Below are 21,472 nucleotides of genomic sequence, written 5' to 3'. Positions count from 1 at the left end.
CAACCTAGCTCATTGCTCTCTGTGATGGGGCAGCCAGTGGAAAACACAGAGCGTAGGGGTTGGTAATGTTCTCTAGTTGTGCCGTGATTGGCTCAGTGTTCTGTCAGTCATGGGGACACTACATCACCGCAAATTCTACGGGGAGAGCTCGAAAATTCAAGCATCTTGGCTGCTGCCATAGAGTTACATTAGTAGGTCATTGGCCATGGATAAAATGACATCAAATCACGTTACATCTGCTGTAGCTTTGATTGGACTGATCATGTCAAGATCATACTTTCAAAATCTAGACAAGTAGTCATAATCGAGAATGAAGTCATCAATCTACTGGCAAATCCTTTTCAAACCTTGGCGGCAGGGTAGCCTAGTGGTTAGAGCGTTGGACTAGTAACCGAAAGGTTGCAAGTTCAAAACCCCGAGCTGAAAAGGTACAAATCTGTCGTTCTGCCCCTGAACAGGCAGTTAACAGTGGGTGGGTTAACAGGCAGTTAACCCACTGTTCCTAGGCCGTCATTGAAAATAAGAATTTGTTCTTAACTGACTTGCCTAGTAAAATAAAGATAAAATTACAAAAATTAAATGAAGAGAAATTATAGATAAAATGTATCGGTGCTCATTGGACATGACACAACAAGTTGGAAATCGCAAATTCAACAATGAGTGGTTTGGTAGGAATCAGTGGCTAACTGCTGTTTTGGAGACATGTAATCTAATCAAATGTTATTAATCACATGCACCGAATACAACAGGTTACCTGACAGTGAAATGCTTACTTATGAGCCCCTAACCAACAACGCAGTTTCAAAAAAATACAGATAAGAATAAGAGATAAAAAGTAATTAAAGAGCAGCAGTAAAATATGATAGTATTGATGTGAGCCATGACCACCCTTTCAAAGCACTTCATGGCTACAGACGTGAGTGCTGCGGGTTGGTAGGCATTTAAGCAGGTTACCTTAGTGTTCTTGGGCACAGGGACTATGGTGGTCTGATTAAAACATGTTGGCATTACAGACTCGGACAGGGAGACGTTGAAAATGTCAGTGAAAACACTTGCCAGTTGGTCAGTGCATGCTCACAGTACACGTCCTGGTAATCCTTCTGGCCCGGCAGCCTTGTGAATGTTGACCAGTTTTAAGGTCTTACTCACATCGGCTGCGGAGAGCATGATCACACAGTCTTCCGGAACAGTTGGTGCTCTCATGCCATTTTCAGTGTTATTTTCCTCGAAACGAGCATAAAAGCAATTTAGCTCGTTTGGAAGGCTCGTGTCACTGGGCAGCTCTCAGCTGTGCTTCCCTTTGTAGTCTGTAATAATTCCCAAGCCCTGCCACATCTGACAAGCGTCAGAGCCGCTGTAGTACGATTCGATCTTGTATGTCTGGCGGTGTAGCAGCTCTCGTGAGAGAGGCGTGGCTCCAGACCTTGGGCCTTCATTAGGCCTTATGAAGGGATATAATGCATCATTAATAATTGAACAGTCATCTCCTGTGACATGGTCTCGCTTTGATGAGCCAAGTTCTACCTTTGGCGTGGCATGTTACACTTGTTCTTCATAGTTTTTTCTGGTCACATTAGCACAGTAGTGAAGCCGAGTTTCAATGGAGTCAGTTTCTGAATGGATACTTGTCTTGACAGTGACAAACAAAAACAACATTCCATTATAAGATGTGCTCCCTTTATTACAGTATATGCATGCTATACAATGTCATTTATTTTTAAATATATATCTTTTTTTTTTAAAGTTTCACTGCAGATAGTGTTTTACGTTCCATTTACGTTTCTTAGTAGCAAATACAATTTTTGAGATCCAAGGCGAGATTGTAAAATACAATATGATCAATTTCAAAGAACTTTGTTGCCAGATAAACCTAATTCAGGAGTCGTCTACCGCTCCAAACAGTAACCTATTTTATTAACTCCTCTGAACTAGGGAGGTTTAATTAGACCATGTAATCAAATACCTTGACAATATACTGTTTGTGCCACAAACTCATTATACAAATTCTTATCTGAAAGTAACAGAGCACAATAGTCATTTATAATATATTAACAACTGATTAAATTGGCAGCTGACAAGATGTAAAATAGACCGTCAGTGAAATCTTTGACAAACTGACTGATTTAAAATGATGAAGGAACTGACCAACAAGCTGTTCATTTCCAACACCTACAGTGTGTTGGGAGCCTGACACTTTAGAAGGTAGACTCAGTGAAACTATGTTGCAACGAGCAGCACCTCAGATATTGAGATGAGCAAGATGCTGGACTATACAGTCACACAGTTTCTGCACATGTGCACAGGTTCACTTCAGGTTGTTCACAGTGTGGTAGCCAGGGCACCAGAACAGTGGAAAAGTTGAGCCTCGCGCTTCAACGCTGTTTACGTTCTGCTTCTACGTCATATCGCTGAGTCTACCTTTAAAGTGTTCTTGGTTCATTATCTTTCACTTTGAATTTAATTTCTAGCACCCACAGTGTTTAGGAGCCTAACACTTTAAAAACAGCTCTTGATTCATTATTGGTAACTTTGTAAAGTTCCAACACCCACAGACTTTTTAACACTTGGTTGAATGATGGTCTCATATGTACACTGTGGGTGTTAACACTAAGGAGATTTTGGTACTAATTCATGAATGCTTCCATCATGTACATTATTTTAGCTTACCAGCTTGTCCTCGAATGTTGGTGTTTTGTACTCTGAGAATGGAAGTTCTGAAATGACTAACAGAAAATCCGTTCATGCTCAGATTTTTTGGTAAACAGTCAAGACGCGCTTTGGGATATAGGGACTGATTTCATCAACCCTTCCTTTGTCTGTGTTTTTAAGTCTCAGGCTGAAGCAAAAGCTCACTGCGACTACCCCAGTACCTGTGCACCAGTGGCGGCTGCTGATAGGATGACGACTCATAATAATGTCCAGAACAGAGTCAAACATGTGTTTGATACCATTCCATTTATTCCAATCCAGACATTACTATGAGCGACCTCCCCGCAGCAGCCTCCACTGCTAACCAACCAACCCCTCTGCTCTGGATCTTCCTATACGAAGCTCTCTTCCATGTTGGAGCACAGCAGGAAAGAGTCCACCAGTCTGGGCTTGATCAGCTGCTGGTGGTCAGCGGCTTCAATGCTGTCTGGACACCCTGCCGCCAGCCTCCTCAGGGCAGCCTGCAAAGCACAAGGAGAGGAATGGATCAGTGAAGACACTCAAACACCTATTCCAATGACTGCACTATAGCATAAAATAAGATTGATCATTATAAATACACAGGTAACTGACAAAATGAGCGTTGGGCCACCACGAGCCGCCAGAACAGCTTCAATGCACTTTGGCATAGATTTTATAAGTGTCTGGAACTCTATTGGAGGGATGTGACACCATTCTTCCACGAGAAATTCCATAATTTGTTGTTTTGTTGATGGTGGTAGAAAACGCTGTCTCAGGCACTGCTCCAGAACCTCGAGTAAGTGTTCAATTGGGTTGAGATCTGGTGACTGAGACACAATCTTTAAAGCCACTATGCTCTTTTAAGACCCCTCTTTCAAAGTCACAGATCTCTTCTTCTAGCTATGGTAGCCAAAATAAATGAAAAATTTATACATGGCCCTAAGCATGATGGGATGTTTTAATTGCTCCATTAACTCAGGAATCACACCTGTCTGGAAGCACCTGCTTTCAATATACTTTGTATCCATCATTTACTCAAGTGTTTCCTTTATTTTGGCAGTTACCTGTAGGTCAATAGACTATAGAGCTAGATATTGCTGATTCGCAGATATACAGTGCCTTCTGAAAGTATTTAGACCCCTTGACTTTTCCACATTTTGTTATGTTACAGCCTTATTCTAAAATGGATTAAATAAAAGAAAAAACATCAGCAATCTACACAATACCCCATAATGACAAAGCAAAAACTGGTTCAGAATTTTTGGCAAATATATATAAAAAAAACAAAACACGTATTTGCATAAGTATTCAGACACATTGCTATGAGACTCGAAATTGAGCTCAGGGGCATCCCGTTTCTATAGATCATCCCTGATGTTTCTCCAACTTGATTGGAGTCCACCTGTGGTAAATTAAATTGATTGGACATTATTTGGAAAGGCACACACACACCTGTCTATATAAAGTCATTTCAGAGCAAAAACCAAGCCAAAAGGTCGAAGGAATTGCCCTTAGTGCTCCGAGACAGGATTGTGTTGAGGCACAGATCTGGGGGAGGGTACCAAAACTGAGCAATCAAGGAAGAAGGGTCTTGGCCAGGGAGGTGACCATGAACCCGATGGTCATTCTGACAGAGCTCTAGAGTTCCTATGTCGAGATGGGAGCACTCAACCAATCAGGTCTTTATGGTAGAGTGGCCAAACGGAAGTCACTCCAGCCTGGTTGGAGTTTGCCAAAAGGCACCTAATAGGCTGACCACACCGCGAGCGCTGCAAAATAAATTTAGAAATCCATGTTATTCAATTATTGCATCCACACTGCTCGCGCGTGCCAACAAGCGTCTGCGTTGCCAAGGGCTAAAATAGAAATTGGTTCTGTTTCTGATGCAGATCGCGCTGCAAGTCCAGCCTCTCCCATCTCATTGGTTTGTAGAAGCAGGTACCCACGTGCCATCTCCTCATTGGTTATACCCACGTGGGTGACTGAAGACAAATAAGGTCAGTGGCGGTAATGCACCTAATTTATGAAAGTTGCCAATCGCAATATAAAGTCAAGAGAAGAAAAGCCTGGAAGGTTGAGAGATAACTAGAAACTATTCGGTTGACCGTTTTATGTGTGGACAAATTGTAGAAGTAGAAAACCTTGGGCATTTCATGTAAAATAACAACTCAATGTTTATATCCCAGGACAAATTAACTAGCAACAGCAAGCTAGCTAAATAGGACAAATTAGCTAGCAAGTGCAAGCTAGCTAGCTAAATTGCCATACATGTTTAGTGCTTTTCGACCTGTCCCCAAATTAATGTAATTGGTTCAGAGTAATTGTAATTGGTTCTGTTTTGATATTTCAATCTGCCTGTCGTGATCGCGTTTGGTGTGGGGGGACACAATACATTTATGCACGATGGCGCACACGCGCAGCCAGTTTGGGATAAAGACTCTCAGACCATGAGAAACAAGATTCTCTCATAAAACCAAGATGTAACTCTTTGGCCTGAATGCCAAGTGTCACGTCTGGAGGAAACCTGACACCATCCCTGAATCATGCTGTGGGGATGTTTTTCAGTGGCAGGGACAGGGAGACTAGTCGGAATTGAGGCAAAGATGAACGGAGCAAAGTACAGAGAGATCCTTGATGAAAATCTGCTCCAGTGCGCTCAGGACCTCAGACTAGGGTGAAGGTTCACCTTCCAACAGGACAATGACCCTAAGCACACAGCCAAGACAACACAGGAGTGGCTTCAGGACAAGTCTCTAAATGTCCTTGAGTAGCCCAGCCAGAGCCCGGACTTGCCCCCGATCTAACATCTCTGGACAGACCTGAAAATAGTTGTGTAGCAACGCTCCCCACCCAAAATGACAGAGCTTGAGAGCATCTACAGAGATGGGAGAGACTTCCAAAATACAGGTGTGCCAAGCTTTTACCGTCATACTGAGTAAAGGGTCTGAATACCTGTGTAAATGTGATATTAGCAAACCCGTTTTTTTGCTTTGTCATTGTGGGGTATTGTGTGTAGATTGATAAGGGAAAAGGCTGTAACCTAACAAAATGTGGAAAATGTCAAGGGGTCTGAATACTTTCCGAAGACACTGTAAATACTTCAGCTACTTGCTGGACACTGATCACTTGGCTACATAGCTGATGCACGCTGGACTGTCCATTAATCACGGTACCTCATTCTGCTTGTTTATGTTTTATCTGTCGGCCCCGTTGCCTAGTCAACGCCATTTTACCTGCTCTTGTTGTGCTAGCTGATTAGCTGTTGTTGTCTCACCTACTGTTTTAGCTAGCTTTCCCAATTCAACACCTGTGATTACTGTATGCCTCGCTGTATGTCTCTCTCAAATGTCAATATGCCTTGTATACTGTTGTTCAGGTTAGTTATCATTGTTTTAGTTCACAATGGAGCGCCTAGTTCCACTCTTCATACCCCTGATACCTCCTTTGTCCCACCTCCCACACATGCGGTGACCTCACCCATTACAACTAGCATGTCCAGAGATACAACCTCTCTCATCATCACCCAGTGCCTGGGCTTACCTCCGCTGTACCCCACACCCCACCATACCCCTGTCTGTGCATTATGCCCTGAATATATTCTACCATGCCCAGAAACCTGCTCCTCTTATTCTCTGTCCCCAATGCTCTAGGCGACCAGTTTTGATAGCCTTTAGCCGCACCCTCATACTACTCCTTCTCTGTTCCGCGGGTGATGTGGAGGTAAACCCAGGCCCTGCATGTCCCCAGGCACCCTCATTTGTTGACTTCTGTGATCGAAAAAGCCTTGGTATCATGCATGTCAACATCAGAAGCCTCCTCCCTAAGTTTGTTTTACTCACTGCTTTAGCACACTCTGCTAACCCTGATGTCCTTGCCGTGTCTGAGTCCTGGCTCAGGAAGGCCACCAAAAATTCTGAGATTTCCATACCCAACTATAACATCTTCCATCAAGATAGAACTGCCAAAGGGGGAGGAGTTGCAGTCTACTGCAGAGATAGCCTGCAAAGTAATGTCATACTTTCCAGGTCCATACCCAAACAGTTCGAACTACTAATTTTGAAAATTACTCTCTCCAGAAATAAGTCTCTCACTGTTGCCGCCTGCTACCGACCCCCTCAGCTCCCAGCTGTGCCCTGGACACTATTTGTGAATTGATCGCCCCCATCTAGCTTCAGAGTTTGTTCTTTTAGGTGACCTAAACTGGGATATGCTTAACACCCCGGCAGTCCTACAATCTAAGCTAGATGCCCTCAATCTCACACAAATCATCAAGGAACCCACCAGGTATAACCCTAACTCTGTAAACAAGGGCACCCTCATAGACGTCATCCTGACCAACTGGCCCTCCAGATACACCTCCGCTGTCTTCAACCAGGATCTCAGCGATCACTGCCTCATTGCCTGTATCCGCTACGGAGCCGCAGTCAAACGACCACCCCTCATCACTGTCAAACGCTCCCTAAAACACTTCTGTGAGCAGGCCTTCCTAATTGACCTGGCCCGGGTATCCTGGAAGGACATTGACCTCATCCCGTCAGTTGAGGATGCCTGGCCATTCTTTAAAAGTAACTTCCTCACCATTTTAGATAAGCATGCTCCGTTCAAAAAATGCAGAACCAAGAACAGATACAGCCCTTGGTTCACTCCAGACCTGACTGCCCTCGACCAGCACAAAAACATCCTGTGGCGGACTGCAATAGCATCGAATAGTCCCCGCGATATGCAACTGTTCAGGGAAGTCAGGAACCAATACATGCAGTAAGTCAGGAAAGCTAAGGCCAGCTTCAGGCAGAAGTTTGCATCCTGTAGCTCCAACTCCAAAAAGTTCTGGGACACTGTGAAGTCCATGGAGAACAAGAGCATCTCCTCCCAGCTGCCCACTGCACTGAGGCTAGGTAACACGGTCACCACCGATAAATCCATGAATATCGAAAACTTCAACAAGCATTTCTCAACGGCTGGCCATGCCTTCCGCCTGGCTACTCCAACCTCAGCCAACAGCTCCGCCCCCAACGCAGCTTCTCGCCCAAGCCCTTCCAGGTTCTCCTTTACCCAAATCCAGATAGCAGATGTTCTGAAAGAGCTGCAAAACCTGGACCCGTACAAATCAGCTGGGCTTGACAATCTGGACCCTCTATTTCTGAAAATATCCGCCGCCATTGTCGCAACCCCTATTACCAGCCTGTTCAACCTCTCTTTCATATCGTCTGAGATCCCCAAGGATTGGAAAGCTGCCGCAGTCATCCCCCTCTTCAAAGGGGGAGACACCCTGGACCCAAACTGTTACAGACCTATATCCATCCTGCCCTGCCTATCTAAGGTCTTCGAAAGCCAAGTCAACAAACAGGTCACTGACCATCTCGAATCCCACCGTACCTTCTCCGCTGTGCAATCTGGTTTCCGAGCCGGTCACGGGTGCACCTCAGCCACACTCAAGGTACTAAATGATATCATAACCACCATCGATAAAAGACAGTACTGTGCAGCCGTCTTCATCGACCTTGCCAAGGCTTTCGACTCTGTCAATCACCATATTCTTATCGGCAGACTCAGTAGCCTCGGTTTTTCAGATGACTGCCTTGCCTGGTTCACCAATTACTTTGCAGACAGAGTTCAGTGTGTCAAATCGGAGGGCATGCTGTCCGGTCCTCTGGCAGTCTCTATGGGGTTGCCACAGGGTTCAATTCTCGGGCCGACTCTTTTCTCTGTATATATCAATGATGTTGCTCTTGCTGCGGGCGATTCCCTGATCCACCTCTACGCAGACGACACCATTCTATATACTTCCGGCCCGTCCTTGGACACTTTGCTATCTAACCTCCAAACGAGCTTCAATGCCATACAACACTCCTTCCGTGGCCTCCAACTGCTCTTAAACGCTAGTAAAACCAAATGCATGCTTTTCAACCAATCGCTGCCTGCACCCGCATGCCCGACGAGCATCACCACCTTGGATGGTTCCGACCTTGAATATGTGGACACCTATAAGTACCTAGGTGTCTGGCTAGACTGTAAACTCTCCTTCCAGACTCATATAAAACATCTCCAATCAAAAATCAAATCAAGTCGGCTTTCTATTCCGCAACAAAGCCTCCTTCACTCACGCCGCCAAACTTACCCTAGTAAAACTGACTATCCTACCGATCCTCGACTTCGGCAATGTCATCTACAAAATTGCCTCCAACACTCTACTCAGCAAACTGGATGCAGTTTATCACAGTGGCATCCGTTTTGTCACAAAAGCATCTTATACCACCCACCACTGCGACTTGTATGCTCTAGTCGGCTGGCCCTTGCTACATATTCGTCGCCAGACCCACTGGCTCCAGGTCATCTACAAGTCCATGCTAGGTAAAGCTCCGCCTTATCTCAGTTCACTGGTCACGATGGCAACACCCATCCGTAGCACGCGCTCCAGCAGGTGTATCTCACTGATCATCCCTAAAGCCAACACCTCATTTGGCCGCCTTTCGTTCCAGTACTCTGCTGCCTGTGACTGGAACGAATTGCAAAAATCCCTGAAGTTGGAGACTTTTATCTCCCTCACCAACTTCAAACATGTGCTATCTGAGCAGCTAACCGATCGCTGCAGCTGTACATAGTCTATTGGTAAATAGCCCACCCATTTTCACCTACCTCATCCCCAAACATAAAGCAAAATCTACAATGGAATGGTTCAAAAATAAACATATCCAGGTGTTAGAATGGCCAAGTCAACGTCCAGACCTGAATCCAATCGAGAATCTGTGGAAAGAACTGAAAACTGCTGTTCACAAATGCTCTCCATCCAACCTCCATGAGCTCGAGCTGTTTTGCAAGGAGGAATGGGAAAAAAAATTCAGTCTCTCGATGTGCAAAACTGATAGAGACGTACCCCAAGCGACTTACAGCTGTAATCGCAGCAAAAGGTGGCGCTACAAAGTATTAACTAAAGGGGGCTGAATAATTTTGCACGCCCAATTTTTCAGTTTTTGATTTGTTAAAAAAGTTTGAAATATCCAATAAATGTCGTTCCACTTCATGATTGTGTCCCACTTGTTGTTGATTCTTCACAAAAAAATACAGTTTTATATCTTTATGTTTGAAGCCTGAAATGTGGCAAAAGGTCGCAAAGTTCAAGGGGGCCGAATACTTTCGCAAGGCACTGTATCAGTTAACAACATTATCTCTGAAAGCCAACCCTCTTTGAAGACTGGTTCAAGACCTACAATATCTCAATTTTACCCCTGGCGATAATGATTAAAAAAATGATCCTATTAAATTGACTTGATTATAGCAAACACTGTAAAACAGTGAAGGAGAGAGCCCTTATGTACAAGAGCCATCCATCAGTCTTAATTAAGCCTATGACTCTTATACACAGATCTAAAGAGTTCTTTATCTAGCCTGTGATCTGGCCTTATCAATTATGAGCAGGCTGACTGAATGATAAAGGATGAACAGAAATATGTATGATATGTGCCTATTTAAGCATACCCGGCTACATAGTGGGATCTTCTTATAATGAGAAGACTGATTCAGATGCAAGGACTGCAGTGTCCTTCAACTTTTCCCCATGGACATCAACCTCTCATTACTTACGTCTAAGTAATTAGCTACACTTATGCACTATGCCCTGGAAAGATATTACTTCAGAGTGCAGTACAGGTATATGGGAAACATACATAGCAGATGCTTTAAAAATGTACATAAAATACACATTCTCAGGAATATCACTATTGTACACAGACAATCATACTAACACATACTCAAAGATCTAGTACATACCAGACATGCAACCAGTACAGAGTCGCTGTTGTTCCTCTCTGCTGGTGAGCGACATAGTTCGATTAGTCGAGGAACAGCTGGAGAAATGGAAGACCATGGTTAGTTTAGCAATTGTGTTGCTGATTGATCCACATAAAGTTCCTTTGATTACTGTGATTTAGGGCTGGATTCAATCCATATCACCGAAGATCCGCGGTATAACGCGATTCAAATTCAAGGTAATTTCCGATTGAGCGTTTATCCTTAATGCAGTCTCCACAAACATTACTTGGGGCCCCACAAGGGTGCGTGCTCAGTCCCCTCCTGTACTCCCTGTTCACCAATGACTGTGTGGCCATGCACGCCTCCAACTCAATCATCAAATTTGCAGACAACACACACAACAGTAGTGGGCTTGATTACCAACAACCACGAGACAGCCTACAGGGAGGTGGTGAGGGCATTCGGAGTGTAGTGTCAGGAAAGCAACCGCTCACTCAATAAAACCGTCCTATTAATATTGGATAGAAAACACTCTGAAGTTTTTAAAACCGTTTGAATTATGTCTGTGAGTATAACAGAACTCACAGGGCAGGCAATCTTCCAAACAAGTTTTGAAATACTGAAAGTTGGGGCAACTTTGACGTCGTCGCCCCCTCCCTTCCCAACAAGTTATGGATCTGGAAACACTACTTACATCTTCCACTAGATGTCCTCATTCTGTAGAAAGTGTAAAGGAGCATTTGCTGTGAACTTTGACCTAATGGGAAGGAAAGTAGTTGGTGTCCCAAGAGAATGGATATATATGATTATAACACCCTGAAGATTGATTCTGCATTTAGTTTGACCAGTTTCTTCGACCTGTAATATGTCTTTTGGAAGTTTTAATGCAAAGTTATCCTGGACCAGAAGTCATTTTTTGGGCATGTGAGCTGAAAGTGATAGCAAATGCTGCTACTTGGACACTAGAATTGAGCATTATGGAACAAAACGATGTATTGTTGTACTAGGACTCCTTGCACTACATTCTGATGAAAGATCAAAGGTAAGGGAATATTTGTTGTAATTTTGTATTTCTGTTGACTCCAACATGGCGGAGAAATATTGTTACGTCTGAGCGCCGTCTCAGATTATTGCAATGTTAGGCTTTTTCCGTAACGTTAAAAAGAAATGTGACACAGCGGTTGCACCAGTGTATCTTTAATTATACGTAGAACATGTATCTTTAGTCAAAGTTTATTATGAGTATTTCTGTTATCTGGTGTAGCTTTCTATAATTCCTCCAGATATTTTGGAGGATTTTCTGAACATGGCGTCAATGTAAACCGAGATTTATGGATATAAAATGCATATTATCGAACAAAACATAAATGTACTGTGTAACATGTCATATGACTGTCATCTGATGAAGATTTTCAAGAGGTTAGTGATTTTTTTTTTATCCTGCTTTTATCATTTTATCTTTTGCTGGAAAAAATGGCTACGTTTTTTCTTTGGTTTGGTGGTGGTCTAACATAAATATATGTTGTGTTTTCGCCGTAAAACATTTAAAAAATCTGACACGCTGGGTAGATGAACAAGGTGTTTATCTTTCATTTGAGGTATTGGACTTGTTAATGTGTGGAGGTTAAATATTTCTAAAGAATATTTTTGCATTCCCTGCGGGGAACCCCTCGCCTTAACTTAAGGTCATTAGACAGTTAAACAGCAATCACTAACATTGAGTGGCTGCTGCCTACATACAGACTCAAATCATTGGCCACTTTAATAAATGGATCCCTACTCACTTTAAATAATGACACTTTAACAATGTTTACATAATGTAGTAGGTTCAAGAGTGTGGGGTGTCCACATCACCAAGTTCAATAACCTAACACGCCCAAGGAGCACAACTCGAATGCAACATTTGGTGTTTGGCATAGTGGGGAAAAGGGGGGAATTCACCAACCATTTCACAGTCTACAATCCATTTTCAATGTCCGTTCCATTCTCCGGGGGTAATCCTAAAACTCGGGTCCTCAGCCAAACTGGTTCGGTACACAGTGGGGTAATCAGACAGATAGTTGTCTCTTCTCACACCCTCTCCCATTCTCTGCCCCTTTGTGCAGGCCGCTCCGTCCTTTATCCCCAAGCACTCCCTGGGTTAATGGGTGGAGCCAGCAAGCAAGGTATCTCCTTTCAATCACCACTCCTCCCCCCAGCTCCAGAATGGAGGGGCGGTCCAGCTCCCTTAGAGCATCCCTTCTGGAGAGGGCATTGGCATTTTCATGGGCTGCGGCTGATCAGTGTACAACAGAGAAAGCAAAGGGCTGTAAGGATAGGAACCAGAGGGTGTTCTTATTCCATAACATCCTAACTAGGGTGAAGTGCCGTCCCAATAAGTAATATTTCAGCGTCACCAGGGGCCCACTTGATCGCTAGACATTCTTTCTCCACAGTGGAATATCTTTGTTCCCACGGCAACAACTTCCGGCTAATGTACATGATTGTGTGTTCCTCACCTTCTTGTAGCTGTAGCTGTGATAGGACGGCACCCACCCTTGTTTCGGACACATCGGTCTGTACCTTCAGTGGTTTGGAGAAGTCCGGGGTCACCAGCACAGGTCCAGAACACAGTGCTCCCTTTAGGTCCTTGAAGTCTTTCTCCGTCTCCTTTGTCCACTTCACCTGGGCAGGCAGATGGCTCCTGGTCACCGCGCTCGCCTGGTTTAGATGTGTCTCCAACTCGCTCCCATGGATCACAATATCATTGTTGTAGGCTGCGGCATACTCACGATGGGGATAGAGAATCCGGTCCATCAACCGCTGGAAGGTGGCTGGGGCCCTGTGCAGCCCAAAGGGCAGCTTCTGGTAATGGAACAGCCCGACAGGGGTGGCGAAAGCGGTTTTCTCCCGTGCCTCGGGAGCTAAGGGCACCTACCAATAACCCTGATAAAGCAGACGGTCCCTAGCCATTCGATTAATTCACACATTCCAGGCATGGCGTAGGCGTCGAACTTTGAGAGTTCATTTACCTTTCTAAAATCATTACAGAAGCAAATGGTGCCGTCTGGTTTCAGCACCAACACTATGGGGCTGCACCACTCACTATTCGATTATATCAGCTTTCAACATTGTTTTTACCTCGGTCTTGACAGCCTCTCTCCTTGCTTTCGGTATGCGGTAGGGTCGCAACTTCACCTTTTTCCCGGGTTCGGGGATGACGCTGTGCTTTACCAGATTGGTGTGTTCTGGTTCACTGGAGAACAACATCCTGGTTCCGGCCGACCAACTCCCTCAGCTCGTGCTTCTGTGCTTTTTTTCAACTGCCCCAGTGGCACCTCCCCCGGCTTGGTCAATGTGGTAGCCTTCTTCGGGGAAATAGAGTACATCACATGCATTCCATTTCTTTAGCAAATTCACATGGTAAATCTGGGTCAGATGTCTACGTCCCTGCTGTCTGACCCTATAGTTAACTTCACCCACCTTCTCAAGGACTTCGTATGGCCTGTTCCATTGGGCCATAAACTTACATTCTGAGTTGGGGATCAACACCAACACTGTCTCCTGGCTGGAAGTTCCTTCATTGTGCCCCTCTGTTGTGCACCCGCACTTGGGCCTCCTGGGCCCTGCAGCGTGTGCGACGGTTGCTGTTCCCAGGCTTCTTTAGCCACGTCCAGCAGTCCTCGGGCTCGTCTCCCGTACAGGAGTTCGAAGGGAGAGAATCCTGTTGAAGCTTGGGGCACTTCTTGGCTCGAGAACATCAGGTAGGGTAGCAGCTGGTCCCAATTCTTTCTGTTTGCCTCCATGACCTTGTTTTGCATCTGCTTCAGGGTTCGATTGAATTGTTCCACCAACCCATCGGTCTGCTGGTGATACACTGATGTGCGCAACTGGGTTATTTTCATTAGTTTGCATAACCTTCATGATGAACATGGTGCCCTGGTCGGTCATTATCTCATCGGGGATGCCTACTCGGGAGAACAGCATAACCAATTTACATGTGATTCCCTTGGTGGCCATGGTGCGCAGGGGAATGGCTTCCGGGTATCTGGTGGCATATTCCAGAATCACTAGGATGTATTGGTGCCTTCGGTTGCTCTTGGGTAGAGGTCCCACGAGATCTATTGCGATACTGCTGAAAACGGACTGAAATAATGGGTAGGGGAATTAAGGGGTGTCATGGGGTTTAGGCGCCACCTGCTGGCACTCTGGGCAACTGCGGCAGTAATCTTCCATTGCTCTCTTCACCCACAGCCAGTAAAATCGTGCCTTGATCCTGTCTAAGGTTTTCTCCACCCCTAGGTGAACCCCAGGGAGGTGGGAGTGCGCCAACTGCAGGACAGATGGTACAAAGGGACGGGATACCAACAACAACACCATACATTCGTCATTCTTCTTCACAACCTGATATAGCAACTTCTTCTTTATAGAAAAATGGGGGAGGTGATTTGAATTACCCCGTCCATGTGCTTTCCATCCACCATGGTCACCTGCTAAAGAGCGCTGGCCAAGTTGGGATCCTCCAGTTGGGCCGTGCTGAACCGCTAGAGAAGTGGGCTCTGGCGCCACCTCATGGTCCATCGGGAACATGTCTTCTAGACTCGCCACCGCACCCTCCAGTCTGGCTTCACCCGAGTTGCCCTCTGAGAGGGGTTCTGTTGATGCCTGGGGGTCCACTTCCTGGAATCCACACATTTGGGCATCCCTCCTGGCATCCCTCCCACCTCTCCGGCTTCTGGTTCCCTCAGTTCCTCACGTCTCCGGACATACTGGTCCACGGTTGGTGGAACATCGGGAAATCCCTCTCAGTAAGGCCCGGCACAGGCAGGTTCGGGACGACTCCCACTGGCCCCGTGTGTTGTCCCTTTGTCATTGTCCCTGAGGCCAAAGGACACTTCCTGCTGACCAGGAAGGGCATTGTCTCGGGGAGCTGGCTGTTGTTGACCCCCCCCATCCTTGGCCGGGGTCCCGGCGTGGTCCTCCACTCCTTCAGGCGAGTGGAGGGTCCTGCCTTCCGTGATTGTCCGCTGTGCAGATACTCCAAAGCCACCTGTTGTCCTTTCAACAGTTCCACCAGCTGATCTGGGCTCTGTGGGTTAGCTTGGCTTACTAACTTTTAGCTTCAAACAGGAGAGAGCATAGAAATGTATCTATGACCACTTTCTCAATGGGCGTGGAGGTAAGCCTCAATGTCATCAGCTTTAGTATAAACCTCCTGGGTTTGGGACGAGAGACTGCTGCACCTCTTCTCACACTCTTCTCACACTCTTCTCACACTCTTCATAACATACTTGACCCTCTCCATTCTCTGCCCTTTTGTGCAGGCAGCTTCCTCTTTTAGCCCCAAGCAGTCCCTGGCTTAATGAACCACAGGCTCGCCTCGTTGGGGCAGGAAGTCCATATACGGCTCGGGGGAGGAGCCAGCGGGCTGCAAGGTATCTCCCTTCAATCACCACTCCGCTCACCTCTCCCTACCGTCTGCCACAATATCTTACATTACTCATCTCATATGTATATACTGTATCTTATAACATCTATTGCATCTTGCCTATACCGCTTGGCCATCGCTCATCCATATATTTATATGTATATATTCATCTCTTTAGATTTGTGTAGTTGTTGTGGAATTGTTAGATTACTTGTTAGATACTGCTGCACTGTTGGAACTAGAAACACAAAAATTTTGCTACACTCGCATTAACATCTGCTAACCATGTGTATGTGACCAATAAAATGTGATTTGATTTGCTTTGATTTTAAATTTCAATGACGCTATACCGCAGATCTTCCACGATATGGATTGAATCGAGCCCTAAGAGAGCCAAAAAAGGCTTGAAAGGTAAGAATTTCCTCTAGTAAAATCAGTCCCTATAAATAGATATCCCCCTAGACGGAACTTCTGTTGCGAGTTGGACACGTGCGTTCATCACTACCAAAATGTCTCAAAAGTGGGGTCATCCCAGTCGAGATCTTGAGTGCAACTAAAAGCAAAAGGCCAAAAGAGTGGTCTAAATGCTATACGCTTAGGTAGCAGAGAAGACAAGGGGCTATGAAGTAGGGGGAAGCTGCCTCTAGACACTAATCTTGAATCAGTTTAGCATTTTCCCCGCTAATTGTGAAATTTACGATTGGGGGAGGGGAAGCTAATCCTAGATCTGTACCTAGGGGAAACTTGACGCCAGAGCAATGGCCTATACCTTGCAGCTGGATGGCTGTTTGGGCCACGTCCGGGTCTCTGCTCAGACGGGCCAGTGTGACAGCAGCTTTCTGCTGGACCCGCTCGCACGCCGCGCCCTCCGATGGACTGGAGGAGGATGGCTTCTCGCCCAGCAGCTGGAGCAGTCTCTCAATACCTAGCAAACAACAGACACGCAGTCAGAGGCCGTAGACACACAACACAGACAGTCAGAGGCCGTAGACCAGGGATCATCAACTAAATTCAACCGCGGGAAATTCAACCGCGGATGGTCGGGGGGCATGAACATAATTACAAACAATATGTAGACTGCAAATTGACCGCAAGAAGCCCAAACAGATATAATGTTTGACTAAAACATAATAATTTCAGACCTTGTTTACATTTGTATACGATCCAGTCTCTATTATGCATTGTAATACTTGGGAACAGATTTCTTAAAATAAAATCACTTGGAGCTGATTTCCTGGGGTTTTTACAGTATTTTATATCCAACAATAAAATCAAATAAATGTATTCATTTCTTTGTGCTCAGAAAACTCGGGGGGCCCTGCCGTAGACCATGCCCGCTACTGGCCGTTGTCCCGCCGTAGGCAAGGCCAAAAATTGCAGCTCTCCTATACCCTGCAAATCTAGAATAGTCCCAATAAGCATAATTATGTTGAAAAGATGTTTAAAATATACAGTGCCTTGCGAAAGTATTCGGCCCCCTTGAAATTTGTGACCTTTTGCCACATTTCAGGCTTCAAACATAAAGATATAAAACTGTATTTTTTTTTTGAAGAATCAACAACAAGTGGGACACAATCATGAAGTTGAACGACATTTATTGGATATTTCAAACTTTTTTAACAAATCAAAAACTGAAAAATTGGGCGTGCAAAATTATTCAGCCCCCTTAAGTTAATACTTTGTAGCACCACCTTTTGCTGCGATTACAGCTGTAAGTCGCTTGGGGTATGTCTCTATCAGTTTTGCACATCGAGAGTCTGAAATTTTTTCCCATTCCTCCTTGCAAAACAGCTCGAGCTCAGTGAGGTTGGGTGGAGAGCATTTGTGAACTGCAGTTTTCAGTTCTTTCCACAGATTCTCGATTGGATTCAGGTCTGGACTTTGACTTGGCCATTCTAACACCTGGATATGTTTATTTTTGAACCATTCCATTGTAGATTTTGCTTTATGTTTTGGATCATTGTCTTGTTGGAAGACAAATCTCCGTCCCAGTCTCAGGTCTTTTGCAGACTCCATCAGGTTTTCTTCCAGAATGGTCCTGTATTTGGCTCCATCCATCTTCCAATCAATTTGAACAATCTTACCTGTCCCTGCTGAAGAAAAGCAGGCCCAAACCATGATGCTGCCACCACCATATTTGACAGTGGGTATGGTGTGTTCAGGGTGATGAGCTGTGTTGCTTTTACGCCAAACATAACATTTTGCATTGTTGCCAAAAAGTTCAATTTTGGTTTCATCTGACCAGAGCACCTTCTTCCACATGTTTGATGTGTCTCCCAGGTGGCTTGTGGCAAACTTTAAACAATACTTTTTATGGATATCTTTAAGAACTGGCTTTCTTCTTGCCACTCTTCCATAAAGGCCAGATTTGTGCAATATACGACTGATTGTTGTCCTATGGACAGAGTCTCCCACCTCAGCTGTAGATCTCTGCAGTTCATCCAGAGTGATCATGGGCCTCTTGGCTGCATCTCTGATCAGTCTTCTCCTTGTATGAGCTGAAAGTTTAGAGGGACGGCCAGGTCTTGGTAGATTTGCAGTGGTCTGATGCTCCTTCCATTTCAATATTATCGCTTGCACAGTGCTCCTTGGGATGTTTAAAGCTTGGGAAATCTTTTTGTATCCAAATCCGGCTTTAATCTTCTTCACAACAGTATCTCGGACCTGCCTGGTGTGTTCCTTGTTCTTTATGATGCTCTCTGCGCTTTTAACGGACCTCTGAGACTATCACAGTGCAGGTGCATTTATACGGAGACTTGATTACACACAGGTGGATTGTATTTACCATCATTAGTCATTTAGGTCAACATTGGATCATTCAGAGATCCTCACTGAACTTCTGACGAGAGTTTGCTGCACTGAAAGTAAAGGGGCTGAATAATTTTGCACGCCCAATTTTTCAGTTTTTGATTTGTTAAAAAAGTTTGAAATATCCAATAAATGTCGTTCCACTTCATGATTGTGTCCCACTTGTTGTTGATTCTTCACAAAAAAATACAGTTTTATATCTTTATGTTTGAAGCCTGAAATGTGGCAAAAGGTCGCAGATTTCAAGGGGTCCGAATACTTTCGCAAGGCACTGTGTATATATACACTTAACCAGAATATAAACGCAACATGCAACAATTTCAACGATTTTACTGAGTGACAGTTCATACCTGTATACGGAAATTATTCAATTCATTAGGCCCTAATCTATGGATTTCACATTACTGGGTAGGGGCACAAACATGGGTGTTTATAATTTTTTGGGGGGGAATGAGTTTTTCCTTACAAAATGGTTTTATTACAGACAGAAATACTCCTCAGTTTCATCAACTGTCCGAGTGGCTGGTCTCAGATGGTCCCGCAGGTGAAAAAGTGTGGAGGTCCTGGGCTGACGTGGTTACACATGGTCTGCGGTTGTGAAGCCGGTTTGACGTACTGCCAAATTCTCTCAAACAACGTTTGAGGCAGCTTATGGTAGGGAAATGAACATGCAGTTCTCTGGCAACAGCTCTGGTGGACAGTCCTGCAGTCAGCGTGCCAATTGCAAGCGCCCTCAACTTGAGAGTGGCACAGCGGTCTAAGGCACTGCATCTCAGTGCTAGAGGGGTCACTACAGACCCTGGTTTGATTACAGGCTGTATCACAACCGGCCGTGATTGGGAGCCCCGTAGGGTGGCACACAATTGGCCCAGCGTCGTCCGTGTTAGGGTTTGGCCGGGGTAGACCGTCATTGTAAATAAGATTTTGTTTTTAACTGACTTGCCTCGTTAAATAAAGGTAAAATAAAAACAATTAACTGGCATTGGGTTGTGTAACAAAACTGCACATTTTAAAATTGCCTTTTGTCCCCAGCACAAGGTGCACCTGTGTAATGATCATGCTGTTTAATCAGCTTCTTGATATGCCACACCTGTCAGGTGGATAGATTATCTTGGCAAAGGAGAAATGCTCACTAATAGGGATGTAAACAAATTTGTGCACAAAATGTGAGAGAAATATGCTTTTTGTCCATATAGAACATTTCTGGGATCTTTTATTTCAGCTCATGAAACAAGGAACCAACACTTTACATGTTGCGTTTATATTTTTGTTCAGTATATTTTCCAGACGTTGAAGTTAGGTTAATTTTAAGTTCTAAACAAAAGGTGAAAACACATTTTCCAGACATTGAAAATACGTATTTTCCGGATGTTTGAAAACAGGTTCATTTTTCAGTTCTGAATGAAAGTTGAAAATACGTCATTTATAGATGTCTTTTTTTGGACCAAATCTGAACCAAACATTGACATGTATGTTTGGGCCAAAAAAATTATGTCTGGACAGGACCAAAAAAAGATGTCGCCGTCAGCCTGTGTTTACTGGGGTGTAGCCTACAGTGTCAGCCTGCTATGGAATTTTATAAATGCCCATCCATATGGTAGGCTTACCGTTTGTAAAACAGGCATTGCATTGGCTTATTTATTCCTGATTTCTGTAACTAATCAATTTGGCTATTTAAACTCTGAATATCAGCTACCCAACTTTATCTGGAGTTATCATGAGCTTATTTGCAATGTGTTTACACAGAGGGAAATGCAGAAGTATTTTCTTTTTTGCTATGATCAGCTCGTAAAAAATGGATGGATACAAACTTGAAACCACTGATTCATGACAATTTAGCCCACGAGTTGAAACTCCTAGACTGCAGTTGTGAGTATCTTTATTGTCCATTCCATATTGTCCATTTTACTTTGACCTGTTTGTGCACTATTTAGGTTATTTGATTGGAGAAACGTGCATGAAATAAAAAAGTGTGCACTGCTTATCACAGGGCAGCATCAGCGCTCACCAAAAATAATTTTTTGGGGGGCAGAATTGTGAGAGTTTTATGTGTTGTTAGAGGTGTGTCATTGTCAATTAACTTGGAAAATACCGCCCTCACCAATCTGCCACCCTAGGCGGCTGCCTAATCCTGCCTCATGGGCAGGCGGGCCCTGCAGTAAGAGGACGTAGACACAGAACCCACAGAATATGAAGAAATAGACAAACGCAGAGGCAAGGGCTCAATAGAAAACATAAACAACAACAGGTTCGACGGCAAAACTAATAGGGCTGAAGAAGCAGTCAACATGATAAAAATGTGGGTTTACGTTGCCATCTTGAGGATTATAACTGCAATACAATGGATGGGTTCCTTCTCCTTTAGCTGTCCTGTGGGATTCTGTCATTTATCTGCAATACTTTTGATAGCATTCTTTGATATTAATCCATTTCTCCATCATGACCAGTGAACACACGTGTGGAGATGTCAATTGAAGTCATCCTCATTCAGTGCCTTCCTGTATTATACTAATGCTCAAATGTTTATTTTACTCTACTGGGCCATTTACTTTATGTTCATATTCTTATATTTGATTATTTCTTATTGTTGTAGCATTGTTGAGAAGGAACCTGCAAGTAAACATTCCACTGAACTGTATATACCATGTGTATCCTGGACATATCACTAATAAAACTTGAAACTTGAGATATCAAATACTGTTAAAAATGTGTGTTTTTTGCATACCCTTCTCTTGTAGGACTTCAGATGAAGACTGCTCCAAAACAGAGAGGTTTGCCAAGATGGTCACCACCTAAAAAAGGACCACAGTCAACAGGGCATGTAATTCCAGAGATTTG

The 21,472-nt window shown here is 44.4% G+C and overlaps 1 protein-coding gene across 2 annotated transcripts in view; it reads right to left on the bottom strand.

The window, feature by feature from the left end:
* Positions 1 to 1,671: 1,671 nt before the first annotated feature.
* LOC135509606 (protein inscuteable homolog) overlaps positions 1,672 to 21,472 on the bottom strand; it is a 96,094-nt gene continuing 76,293 nt past the window's right edge. For both annotated transcript variants that reach the window (XM_064930396.1, XM_064930397.1), the window contains exons 10-13: positions 21,360 to 21,426; positions 16,596 to 16,751; positions 10,438 to 10,514; positions 1,672 to 3,170 (exon numbers count right to left, since the gene is read on the bottom strand). In XM_064930396.1, the coding sequence (XP_064786468.1) occupies positions 3,042 to 3,170; positions 10,438 to 10,514; positions 16,596 to 16,751; positions 21,360 to 21,426 (429 nt within the window). In that variant the 3' untranslated portion in view covers positions 1,672 to 3,041. The remainder of the gene's footprint in view (positions 3,171 to 10,437; positions 10,515 to 16,595; positions 16,752 to 21,359; positions 21,427 to 21,472) is intronic.

The sequence above is a fragment of the Oncorhynchus masou genome, chromosome 22 (assembly GCF_036934945.1).
Source record: "Oncorhynchus masou masou isolate Uvic2021 chromosome 22, UVic_Omas_1.1, whole genome shotgun sequence".
Classification (NCBI taxonomy): Eukaryota; Metazoa; Chordata; class Actinopteri; order Salmoniformes; family Salmonidae; genus Oncorhynchus; species Oncorhynchus masou.
Note: the sequence above shows the minus strand (reverse complement) of the source record. Positions and strands in the feature narration are given on the sequence as shown.